The following is a 13,198-nucleotide window of genomic DNA, read 5'->3' on the forward strand; positions in this document are numbered from 1 at the left end:
CTCATTACCCAAGAACATAGACTTGTAACAATGTTCTGGAAGCCACAGGCACAAATCCTGTATATCAGGATGAGAACAGATTAGATACCATATGTCAACACAAGCGATGCTGAAAAGCACAAAAAATCCACCAAAAAAAACATGGAAAGAAGCAGAAACCAGTTAAGTAGAGTATTTCAGTAATCTGGATATATTGTATTACAGATTCAAAAAACCAAAACACTAACTGATCAAATATTCTGAGAGCTGTATTTCTCTATACTCTATAAAAAATAAAATAGGTTCCCATTTTGCTATGGGTCACCTAATGAATACAAGTTGGGAAAGCAGGAATTTATAAATTCTATATTTACACAGTTTTTTCAACAACAGTACTTTCACTCATGTAAACAGAGTCACCATCAAAATTCTGGTTTACTTAATTTTCTGTTTTCATTGAGACTATTAACATACCTTTGTTTTCATCATCCAAGTTTATTATGGCATACATTTCTCTCAGGTCAGACAGATCATGGATTTTAATGCTAAAACAAAAATAAACAGTCATTCTCACTAATATAAATCTCAGTCAAACTGGAAGAAACCCAACCCAATCAAGACAGCCTAACGGAGCAAATAATAGAACGCAAATGCAAAATGCCTTCCGTTTCCTAAAGAGCACTCATTGTTATCCATCACTCTAAGTAGTATTTCCCTATCACGGTACAAAAAGATTTGCTGAGAGAACTAAAATTTGAGGAAAAGGCACAAATCCAATTTGAAAGAACTCAGGGGTGGGAAACACATATTATTATTCCCATTTGACCTGTTACAATACAGGTTAGGTTAAAACCACATTCCTGATAGACAAACACTGCTTGAAACACAGATGCAAAAAACTAGCTGTCAATCCTGCTTCACATAAAAAGGAACAGAGTGAGAGTTTACTTATGCTGTCAAGTTTCTCAACATATGCTAAAGAACCCCTTAAAGAAATAATACTCATTGTACAATAGCTTGAGGTTGCACCATCTTTTGCTCACAGTTGTACCACTCTTTACATGCAAGTGTTATAAATCACCAGTCGGTTAAGGTCATACACAGAACTGAGGACAGACAACGGTTTGACTCCTACCATCACTCAGCTTGATTTTCGCTGAAGAATTCAGATATCACAGAATCAGGCAGTAGCATAGAAGGAGCTAAAGGAGATATTCTATCATATACACAACATATTTTGGAAAAACTCCAATCTATTTTTTTTTCCTTAGTTGCTTACACATTTATACTTTTGTCTAGATTGCAGGTAAGACCAAACACGAGGGAGGAAGACACCAGCATATCAGCATGCTCAGTACAGCTTTAAATGATTTATTCTCCTATTGCTAAGCAGTTGTTTATGTCCAATGAATAAATCATAAAGAAATTTGTACATTTTTGTAGCCAAGTAACATAGCAGAAAAAGAAAGAATCAAAAGGAATGATCTCTACTAAAGTTGAAGTAATTTTTTTTTGTTTACAATTCATTACAATAAAGTTAATTCCAATTGCAGATATTTTAGCTTCTAACTTTAGGCAGAGAGGCAGTTCCACAGAGCATTTCATCTCGCCTTCTCTGCACTGACTTGTTATGGAGCCCTGAAGCCTTAAGGGAGCCTAGCTTTAATGCCTAACTGTTACAGTTATGTGAGAGGCATTCTATTCTTTATAAAACTACCACTTACCAATTGTCTCCACATGATGCAGCTTTGTTTAATGACTGTGATATGGCAATGCTGCTTAGATTATCCTTATGATTATGAGCTTGAAAGATTTCTTGACCTATCTCACGAATGTGTGTAGAAATGACTACAAAACACCCTCGTGAGAAACCAATCATAATGTAGCCATCACCGTACCTGTTACAAAAGAAACAACAATTAAGAGGCCTATTTATGCAATATGCAAAATGCATTTTCTTTCAGATTGCTGGGGTAACTGTGCCTCTCTTTAACAGGAAAAATAATCAAATTGTAGGAATTTATAAGTAGAACAATATAATAATAAATAGATTAAGGGAAAAACAACCAAAGATTCTTAAAGGGCAAAAACCATGTTTGTGCCAGAGTTCACTCATAAGCTGTCTTTTTTTCTCTCTTCTACATTCCATAACGCCGCTTTACTTTCAGCAAGCTGCATATATGGCAGTGATGCCAGAAGACAGACCTCTGGTATCTTCACTGGAATAAGCATGCCAGAAGATGGAAACTTCCATTTCAAAGTTCTGGCTGACTTGATCCCACCAAAGCTATGCTAAAAGGCCTTGAGGCCTACTACTGCAAACACAGCGGAAGTACCAAAGCTACAATCTGTATTTGTGAATAGTCTGTTTACTTTTCATAGTGTCAAATAGAAATAATGAGGTTAAGGCAGAAATAGTTACAGCGTGTAAGAATGAATTCAAACAATCAACTTAGTTGCAGAAAAATCATTGCAAGGGAAACAGTCCAGGTATGCCCTGCTAGAGCTGTGGCTATAAATTAAGAAGCATATAGCTACGGGTTTTCTTACACAGTTGTAGTGCAAAGGAAGAAATGACAATTCCACGTTGACTGAACAGGCATTAAAAGACACGGTGTCATGATTCAAAGATACAGAAACAGTACAGCTACTTTTAGGGCACAGAGTTGAAACTTCTAGCTTGGGATTTCTTCAAAGGAACATTACCAATCTGAATACAGGCAGGGAGGCTACAAAAACTTTGCACAACTTTGTAAACCAACAAATTAGCTGAAGGATACAACTCCCCCTAGCTCCTTCATCATTAACTCATCCAAACACAAAACAACCTACTAAACCCTCAGTTTAATCTACTGTCAGGACAGCAACAGTATTAATGTTCTAAAGCTGAGCATACCTACAGTGATTATATTTGAAAATACTGCTTTTATAACGATTGAATTGTCAAGTAAAACAATTACAAAATGTAGATTTCTTTGTGTATGGAAAAGAATTATTTAAAAGGCTACAATACATTCAAGAAAAATACAGTTTAGGCAAGGGATATAAGATTTCATTTCCAGCATTCATCAGAACTACTGGGAAAATCTTAAGCTTGTTAATAATAGAATGCTTCATTAAGAAAGTTCTGCTCACCATCTGTAGGTTACAATACTGCCATAAGGCTGCTGAAATTTCAGATCAATCGGGTTATCAGGATCATTCAAATTAAAAAGAAAGAGAGTCTTCTTGCCAACCACTACACTTACCTGCCAATGAACGAAAAGAAAAATTAATTTGATAAGAATGGCAGCACTTTAAAATAAGGCCCTACATCTTCACTAAAAGATGAGATTTATGACTTTAAATAATCCTTAAGAAACCCATGGATCTGAATTCTGAATCTTTATCAATAGTGGAAGAGATTTTCAGGATATTCCCCTTGTGAGCCAGTGGTTCACAGATCTAAACGTAAGCCCAGCAGAACACACATCTCAAAGATTTTTCCCTACGGCAACATTAAGTCAGCTCCATTTCCTCAGAGGAAAGGCAGCAGGTTACATGGAGTTATCCTGTTGGACTACTCTCACCTGAACTACAATGGGGGTTCTGATCCACAGAATTTTTATCTGGGAGGTAGAAGGGAAGACTATCACAACACTGCTATCTCAAGTAACTTGCTGAGATTTCAAAGACAGAAAGACAATTCCCAAATGAAACACCCTGTTCAGTGTATATTAAACATGCGATATTTACAGTTTGATATCAGACTAGGTGAGTGCATTTTATTTGATGAATCTCATACAGCTGGTGGACTTCATAGTGGAAGACAGGTTGAACTTTGGAGGTTTTTTCAAAGATTATTTTTATTACTAGAGTGTGTGTTATTGTCAGGCAACAGTAAATTACTCGTTTTAGAAAAAGCAAGGACAAGCAGCTTAGCACAATGTTAACTCTAGTAACTACTTATTTTGATCCAACTCACAGTTGTCTGGGGTTTTTTTCTGATGTCGTAACAGCCTGGAAGTGATCAATATCAAGCCAAGCCCCCCTCCCAACAAACACCTAGACAATAAATGCTAGGTAGTTTAGAGCTGCTGACAGACCATCCAAGCACAAATACCAAGAACTACAGAATTACAGAATGTTCCCTAACATTCTACAGCAAACTTGAGAGTTCTAATAAAAAGTCTGCAAAGCCTAGGCTATCGCATGGCCCAGGAAGCAGCAGGAGAAATCAAGGCTGAAGTCCTTGGTTCCTGCATTTTCAAAATATCTGTTAATTGAATTTCTCCAGGAAGCAGAAAACGTATCACTCCATGTAGAGAGGCAAAAAACTCCTACAGGTCCTTGTCAATGTAAACATGGGGAAAAATTCTTTCTTGACACCTATACTCTATAGATTAAATCCGATTATGAGAATTTAATTACATTGTATAAGTGTATAGATCTGGAAAAATTCCAACACAGTACCACCTTTCTACCCATGGATTTTCTATGTCTTGTCTTGGTATTTCATTGCTGATCCTTTAATAATCTGCTCTGCTAATAGTTATCATTACCCCATTTTTCTGTACTTCACCATTGACCTATCTGATGGACTTTGATTCATTCCAGAAGACAATGAAGACAATGAAACTGTAGCCATTTAGACAGAGACAGGATAATACTCACACCAGACTGACTCACACCGGGGCTTTTATTCTCATTGATGCTGGGGTTTGCATAAGATGAAAACCTAGAGAACAGTGATCCGTTCCCAAAACTCAACAGCTGAAAATCTGCCCTCTGAAAGGCACCATCTCTGCAATTTTGACAATCCTGCTGCATTTCCACCTGCCACATTGCATATACTGTTCTATATTTATATTGTATGTATTTCTTTAAGTCCCTGAACACATCTCCATCTGTTAACTACCACTGCAAAACTGATCTGTTACCTGTCATATTGCTAACCACTGCGCTTTTCATGAACACATCCTTAATGAACAAAGGGGTATACTTTAAAGGAAAGTTTTGGAAAAGGAAAAAAAAAAAATCTTCAACACCAAATTTTAAATCAAGGAGGAACAAATTGCTTCCTGGCCCACACTGGTTGCCAGCAGAAACCCTGAAACATCAGATTAACACTTTTTTTGCAGTATTTTCTTACTGTGCTTTCCCTGGTTGATATTCTTTCATCAGTCTTCATAACTGAGAACTGCATATCACTGGGATCTGAGCTCACTGAGGTCTGCAAGAAAGAAGTTCAGATTGAGAAATAAACAGTTAATGTAGCAAATACTGATGATAAGTAATTGCACTACTCCTGCCCTGTACATTTTAGTATTAAGAATAGAGTTGTTATTGCATGTAGTACCAAAACTAAGAAAAAAGTTGGAGGAAACATGACCTCAGTTTGTCATCATAATGACATGTTATCATGGAATATACTGAAAAAATATCTATGAAACAGACAGAAATACAAATCCAAATAGAGAAGAAATGATCCAGATGAGGAAGAAGACTTGCAAGATGATATTATACAGACAGTACTATCTAAAGCAGCACAAATGAGGTCACTTCAATGCAAATTCAAAGAAGGAAGACCAAGAATAAAGCATACAGGTTAAATATTTACAATGCATTCTAATATGGACATGCCTGATCTGGTTTAGGTAGTGACAGCAATCTAGTTGCTTTTGTAGTCAATATGAGGTTACAAAACCTCATAGGCAAGCCTTGCTTAGGTCTCCGCTGTCTCAGCTACACTGCTTCTACTACGTAAGCCAGCTAGTTTAAAGCACAGACATACCCCAATAAATTTATTAGGCTATTCTTCTCCAATTGTGATCTTCAGACATAAAGATGGAAGCGTATGAAATGAACTATTAAAGATTTGTTCTTTGAAAATCTTGAGTGAAACACCGTTCATTAAAGTTAAAAAAGTGCACATGATGCAGCAATTGTCATTGCTCGGAAGGACTGTGATGTATGTAAACAGAACATTTGATTAGAGAATCTGAGTGTGCTTGGAGGAAGCACTGGAATCAGTCTCTCAACAATGCAATGGTGGTCCAGCCTCGGAGTAATCCTTGCAAATCAGAGGCAAGATCTTTGTTTACACTAAAAGCACTTCCTAAAGACCTTATAAACAGTCACATGAGAGCTGTCCTGTGCTCCTACTGGGGAAGTCAACCTAAGATGGCACTCATAGGATTCTCTTGCAACAAAGATACAGACCAGGATCAAGGATGAGAGGCATGTTTAGGCAGGACCACAGCAGAATTGCAGAGACACTAATATCATAAATCACGAAACACTGAAGCTCAGATGTTTAGGTATGCCTAATCCTACATGAGGTTTCCCAAAGGCTCCTTGTCCTTTAAAGCAGCGGGATTGAAAAGGCATAAACTCCCATAGGTCCCAGCTTTCTTGGGAACCAGGAGTATTTATGTCTGCCTTAAAATCAAATGGGGGTTATAAATACTACCTGTCTTATAGTATCCCCTTCCTGATTGCTTATAGTAATCATTTTGTCTTCACCGCCTAGAGCCAGAAGGTTTTCAGTACTCCAACAACCACAAGTAATCCGCCTAGTGTGCTTACCTGAAAAAGAAAGAAACCTATACAACACAAATGAACACAACCACAAAAAAAATCCGAGATGGAAATATGCTCTATTTAGCCACTCAAATACAGATTCTCAGAATGTGAAAAAACTTATCAGAGCAATTACAAATTCAAGGGTAATTTTTTTTTTTTTTATTTAAATCACCTACTCCCAGATGGAAGTCTTTTGACCTTATAGGAACTTGCACAGTCCCTGTTCTTCCATTTCTTTGCATCAAATTTCTGGGGACTGTGCTATATCCTTAACCTTTCTGCCCAGAGGTACTCTAAGCAGGTAAGGCAAAGTAACTTAGCAACAAGAACAACCACAAGAAAGATAACACAAGTTTCCCATGAGGCAGTATCAGGTATGTGTATATATATTTTTAACTTACTGTACTATAAAAACACTCTGGTAAGTACAACAAAACAGAAGGTGCAAGTTGAGTATGAGCACATTTTTAACTTGCATGTTCATATATAGAACTAAAAAGGAATCTAAGTATATTAGCAAAATTACACTTTCTCACGTGCAAGCTTAGTTTCAAACCAAATTTCATACCAAGAACAGGAATCTTGCGAGAAGTCTGACGGTTATATATGAGTAAGTTTCCCTTTGTTGTTCCAACAGCAAGTAAAGTTCCAACTCGAGACCATAATACGAAAGACATTGCATCCCTAAAATAAAGAAAAATTTTACTTTGCATAGCAGAGATTCCTTTCATGTACTTACATATAAAAACATTTGGCATACTGGTTTTGAAGTTCTATTAAATCACACAGACCAAGCAGAATTTTTAAATTAAGCAAATGTTTTCCACAACAAGTATAGAATTATTTAAGTGTGCACGAAATAGTGAAAGTAATAAAAAGTTGTATGAAGTAATGTAATAAGACTTGTACAATGGAAATGTGTCTGCAAACATCAACAGTCTTTGATGGAATCATGGGTAATTTGGCCAAACACGCAGGTTTAAAAAACACTCAAAGATATGATGAAGGTATGTGAAATTTTCCAGTCACTTTGTGCATTGTTTTTTTGTACTTCAATAATTTTTTTTGTACTTCAATAATTCTGTGAATTCAGCCAACTCCAGATGAACAGGTCTAGTTCTAGTCAATGTAATAAGAAAGAGCCATTTTACCCTGAAGTTTCAGATACAGCAAGGCTTATTTTGGTGTATATTTAAGGGTACACAGATAAATACTACACATCACATTTTTTAAAAAAAGCTTCTTAAGCAAAACAATTTTAATCAGAATTTTCTAATTAGTGCAGTTATTTCCATCAATGCCTCTCCTGTCTCTTTAGATTTTACTGTACACATACAATAGAAATTTCAAACAAATTTCAGATATTGACACATGAAATGCCCTCCAATATATAACTTGATTTGCATGTGAGGGGTTTTGTTTGTGGTTTTTTAATTTCAAAAAGAAGAAGATATCAGAAAAACCTGGTTACCACACTGTTTATATGTCTTAGTGCTTATTCTGCTTAAGCAATAACACTGTGACAAAATTAGGATTAGGTGCTTAAACTCACATATACTGTTCTAGTGAGAGTGCCTCCAGTAAGCAATTTACCTCTGATATTCGAGAGAAGGATCATGAAGGAACTGCAATAACCACATACTCCATTCTGCTAAGTACCTTCTATGTTCTTTTTTGCTTGCATACTGCCAAGTTACTCTTCCCCCAAAATATTTGTTCACACATGAAAAATAGGTGCAATGTACGTGTATATACATATTCTTAAATTGTTTTGATTATATAAGTAGCTATAGGTTAAAATCGACCTATCTGAAAAACCCCAAACCCCTACTTGGGAAACCTTACAAAAAAAAAAAAATTCTGAATGCCAAAGTTGACATATTATACCAGAAAATATTATAAACAATAATCATTATAACATCTGTGCTAAAAAGGCATATTGTTTACAATACGTAATAACTATATATGTAAAAATGTAATGACTAAGAAATAACTGAGTAATCTGCAAATACCTACACAAGATGCCTATATAATGCTACATATAATTAATTAGACAGTAGGAAGAAGTAATCACTTTAAATTTCTCATTTGTATGTACCACCAGTTGCTTGTTTTGAAACTGTTTTCTAATGTGACTTAACATTCTACTGACAATCTTCAAAACATAACTTCATTAAATCACGTATAGGTTACGTCACTGGGTATTTTGTGCAAAGTGGCAATTCTTTTACTTTTTCAGGAGTGGAATAACTTGTATAGAAGTTATTTTTTGTTTCAGCACAGTTTAAGTTCAGTTTCAATGTACCCATATAGGATACCAGGCTCTAACATATGGAAATATCCCATAATCAAATAGCCAATACTCCAAATGAATTTTACAAAGCACAAGTGTACATGTTAATAGAAATATGGAATATTTCCATATTCCAGCCATGGAGTTTTCAACCTGAATCTGGAAAAAAATCACCCTCATAGAAACCAACATAACCCCCAACCCCTATTTTTTCAGCTGAACTGAACTTTTTTAATTTAATGGATAAACTTAAAAAAAACCCCAACCCAAACCAACAACAACCTCCCCCCAAAAACCCATACACAAAGGAAATTTAGAAATGAAGGGTTAAATCAGAAGGAGTGTTTGTCTCAAGTAAATAAAATAGCAGCAGTATCCAAAATCAGCTGTTTCTCTGCTCAGGTGAGTGCCCTAACAAACATGGGACATTGGTTTCCACTCTCTTTCCTGCAGATAGAATGTTTACGTAGAGTGAAATAGTTTAGTGGATAGATTCAAAGAATCTAAAAGTTTAATTGTCAAACCAAACTTATTTGTTAACCTAATGCTTGATTGTTATGCAGGCCTCAGGAAAGTTTTAAGTCTGCATCCAAATTCAGAAAAGTAGGGATCTGAACCTTAAAGTAAGATCGCCTTAGGTATCTCCTCCCATTCTAAACCAGTCTGCTTTGTGAATAGCATTTTAGTCCCCTTATAAAGCCAAGGGAAAAAAAATCCTAGCATCACTAAAATAATTTCCCTTACTTTTAAGCTCCCTTTTACTTGTGTGAAATACTTGGAGAAAGTGCAGCTGGTGCAGACATACAAAAAATTCACCCATCCTTGTTGCTACCACAAAGTGGAAACATTGAAGTGAAGCTCTCTGGGGACTGTGGCACTGTTGACAATTAAAAAAAGAAACAAACCCCCTATCAACTCCAAAACCCCCACCCACAACACACACTTCAAACCCAGCAAATCACACCAAAACTTAGCAACAAACTGTAGCATATTAGTTTAGCAGGATATATGCTATGAGGACTCCGATAAAAAGATGATCTTTGCAAAATATCCTCCACATCAACAAGCCACAGTGGACCAAGTCTTCAAAGACACACTTTAAAAAAAACTTTCTTACCTCATGCCACTGTCTACTTGGCTTGTTTTGTTTGTGTTCGCATCCCACAGAAATATGGCACTAGATTTGTCTGTGATTATTGCTAAAGTATCTCCATCTTTATCCCAGTCCATAGCAACACAGTTACTGAAGAAAAAACAAACAAACAACAAACCACCTTTCACTAATAATGTTAAAATATGTTTGTAAGTGTACAGAAACAGCTAGAATTATTCAGTTGAAGTCCCTGCCCTTCCTTTTCCCTCCCAAACAAACCCATGACAGATCGCAGTTTTATCTGTAAAGTGCACTTTTATAGCAACCACACTCTTACTCAAATCTCATTGAAATGACAGAAGCTGAAAGGAAGGTCATAAAAAAAGAGACTGCTACCTACACTCTAGTACCTTGACATACTGCCACCTTGATTTTCAGTGAAAATCCCTTGTAATGTTCTATTTTGTTAGAGGCTATTCAGTGTTGGGATGATTTTTCTCATAGTTCAACAAGCATAATGAATTTGGACAAGAAACCTATGCAGAAGCAGCAAAAACCTCCACTTGCAAATAGTTCCCAAGGGGACAGCAGACTTACTCACAAGTCTCTAGTGAATTGGAAAGTGTTGTTTACAACACATATTTAAAGCACCATATACTGCAGACTAAGAATCTATGCCATCTAACACCACTCTTTTCCTTCTAGATAAAGTAGTTGATAGTTTCAGGTTAAAAAGGTACCCCTATGAAAAATTTCACTCTCATTACCACTCAAATGAAAACTCCTAATGCAAGCAATTTCAGAAGTGTCCTACTGAAACATACATTGCTGTAAGCTAATTCAGTAAGCCTTCAGTTCTGGTTTCTCCAGCTTCCTTTTTAAAACCTTAGCAGCTTATTCTAGAGAATAAGTATTCCCAAAACACATCCATGAATACTTAACAGCCAATCAGAACAACAAGAGCAGGAATAATAAGGACAAAAAGAAAAAATAGGGAAAAATGTAGATTAATAAGTAAACAAAACAAATTCTATCAACATAATGGTAAGAAGATGCTTATAACATTAACTATTATAGCAGAGAACGTTTGAAACTCCGTTCTCATGCAAGGAGAGCTCTAGCAGTTAACAATTGCCATTGGTTAACAGTTAACCAACAAATAAAAAAGCAAAGTTTGGCCCAAGGGGGAGAACCTCCATATAAGCACACTTGTTTCTGTTTAAACTGTGTATCACAAAAAAAAAAATAAAAATATTCTAATAGCAATAATTAGAGAGAATTTATTCTTCAATCACAGCAAAAGGTTGGAAATCAGAATTCAAGAGAACTAGCTAACCTAGGTAGAAGATTTGCTGGCGGGCCTCAGAAAGTCAGTACTATTCAAACTATGATAAGCAGACGTTAATTATTTTGACAAGCCTTTAGGATACGTGGTTATTATAAAAGTCTTTTCTGCTCTTTGCTTTGCCATGAGAACACAATATTATTTTAAAGCTGGTTTAGATGTTATTTATTTCCCTGAAGGAAAGGGTCACATCTGTAGTGATAGCACAAGGTAGTGCTGTCAGTGTCCACCAGTAAGGTAGACGCCCCTTCACACCACCCTCACCAACCCACGACAGTAGACGATCCCCAGTCCGACACAAGCTCTTCTCAGAGTTCACCACCGATTCCATACAGCTTTCCTCACTTTTGGCAGTTTGCTGGAGAGAACGAGCATTTATCATACATTGTGCCAAATACAGTGCAGACTCAGGTAGGCCACCAAGCAGAAGATGCTGACATAGCCAGCCCACGTCATGAGCAGCACCTAACCAGAACGGGATTTTGAAACAAGACAGCAAGATGTGATTGGTGGTCAGTAGGATACAAGTGAGTCTGGTAAAGAAAACTGGAATTTCATCTCTTGGTTTGGTGCAAGGTGGCAACTACCATGAACTGCAAAAAATGGATTTCTAGAGAGTTCTTGGGGAGCTAAGTGATTCTGGCTCATAGCTACCAATGATACAGGGATACGTAAGGACATTTCAGAAATGAAAGTTCAACTTCTAGATTAGAGGCTTCAGATTTAAAGTCTTAGTGGGAACTGTGCCTTGACTAAGGGCTCCGCCTAAATCAAAATGAATCAGGTTGTTAGAAATAAAATTAAAAAATCCAGAATTTGCATGAATACTTAAGCTAAGAACAGATAAAATTAAAAAAAAAAAAAAAAAAAAAGAAGTACACAAATGAAACTATTGCTGTATTGGGTAGTAATGGTGTCCAATAAAATTAGATATATAGAGCAAAATGGTATGACAACCTGATGTCACAGTGTTTGCACCTAGGGAGGTTTCCTCTGGGCCATATCTAGCCTGTTCCTATGGACTGATTGCTTTTTAGCTGTTACACTGCATCTTCCAAATTACACCACTTTTTAAATTTCACCTGAAAGGAATCCAGTTCGTACACCCCAACACTACTCTCTGATGTGAGCCAAGTGTGATAAGCAGGAAAAACAGTGAGATTCACTTCAGAAGTCCATTCTTGACCTAAAGTAAAAATGCCACTATATACATTATGCCAGTGACATAAGCAAAAGCACTAAACCAGAAGGATACCTTTCCTCTGTAAGGCTATGACAACAAAGAATGTGAAAACTGATAGCAGCAAGAACGCAGTCACAATCAGCATGACATGCATATACTGCATACAACCTCATTATGTTCTTTCTTAATATGATAGATCTTTTTCTAACATCTTTGATTGATTTAATTACTAATAAGGAGTGCTTTGGGTAGGAGAATATATTTTTCTGACAATCCTTTATAGCTTACTATGAGTTCAACTTTTACTGTCTCAGATTCCATATCTACTCATCATTTTGTATTCCGTTCCAGGTATGTTCACCAGAGATAGCATCTCTTCCTACAAAATTCTCACATTGTACGAGCAACTCACCAGAAGATAAACATTTAAAAGAAAATAACAAAAAAAATAATTTAAACCTCAGTACCTACCCTGGCAAGCTGATTTCATTTCTCTTCTGACCATGACGATCAAAAATTTTCACAGCATGATCACCTCTAAAAAAGATTAACACATAGAGTAACTCCCTTTCTTTGTGATTTCTACAGACAAATGCAATAAATATTTGTACTCTTACCCTGTTACAGCAAGGAAATTTCCCAAAGTTTTCTGCCAAGCAAACTTCACAGGGGAACCAGACCAAGCTTTTTCTAATAGACTGAATACTTGCTGGGAGACAAAAAAAAAAGCAGGAAATTATA

General features: G+C 36.3%; 1 protein-coding gene across 2 annotated transcripts in view; it reads right to left on the reverse strand.

Annotated features, from left to right (window-relative positions):
- WDR19 (WD repeat domain 19) overlaps nt 1–13,198 on the reverse strand; it is a 46,079-nt gene that overhangs the window by 31,399 nt on the left and 1,482 nt on the right. The window contains exons 1-10 of one of the 2 annotated variants that reach the window (XM_075752293.1): nt 13,075–13,111; nt 12,929–12,994; nt 12,357–12,460; nt 9,954–10,079; nt 7,112–7,227; nt 6,431–6,546; nt 5,111–5,191; nt 3,115–3,227; nt 1,704–1,877; nt 454–524 (exon numbers count right to left, since the gene is read on the reverse strand). In XM_075752293.1, coding sequence (XP_075608408.1) covers nt 454–524; nt 1,704–1,877; nt 3,115–3,227; nt 5,111–5,191; nt 6,431–6,546; nt 7,112–7,227; nt 9,954–10,066 — 784 coding nt within the window. In that variant the 5' untranslated portion in view covers nt 10,067–10,079; nt 12,357–12,460; nt 12,929–12,994; nt 13,075–13,111. Of the gene's footprint in view, nt 1–453; nt 525–1,703; nt 1,878–3,114; nt 3,228–5,110; nt 5,192–6,430; nt 6,547–7,111; nt 7,228–9,953; nt 10,080–12,356; nt 12,461–12,928; nt 12,995–13,074; nt 13,167–13,198 lie in introns of those variants that run through there. The other variant, XM_075752291.1, reaches the window with a different exon arrangement.

This window comes from Balearica regulorum, chromosome 4, assembly GCF_011004875.1.
Source record: "Balearica regulorum gibbericeps isolate bBalReg1 chromosome 4, bBalReg1.pri, whole genome shotgun sequence".
NCBI lineage: Eukaryota > Metazoa > Chordata > Aves > Gruiformes > Gruidae > Balearica > Balearica regulorum.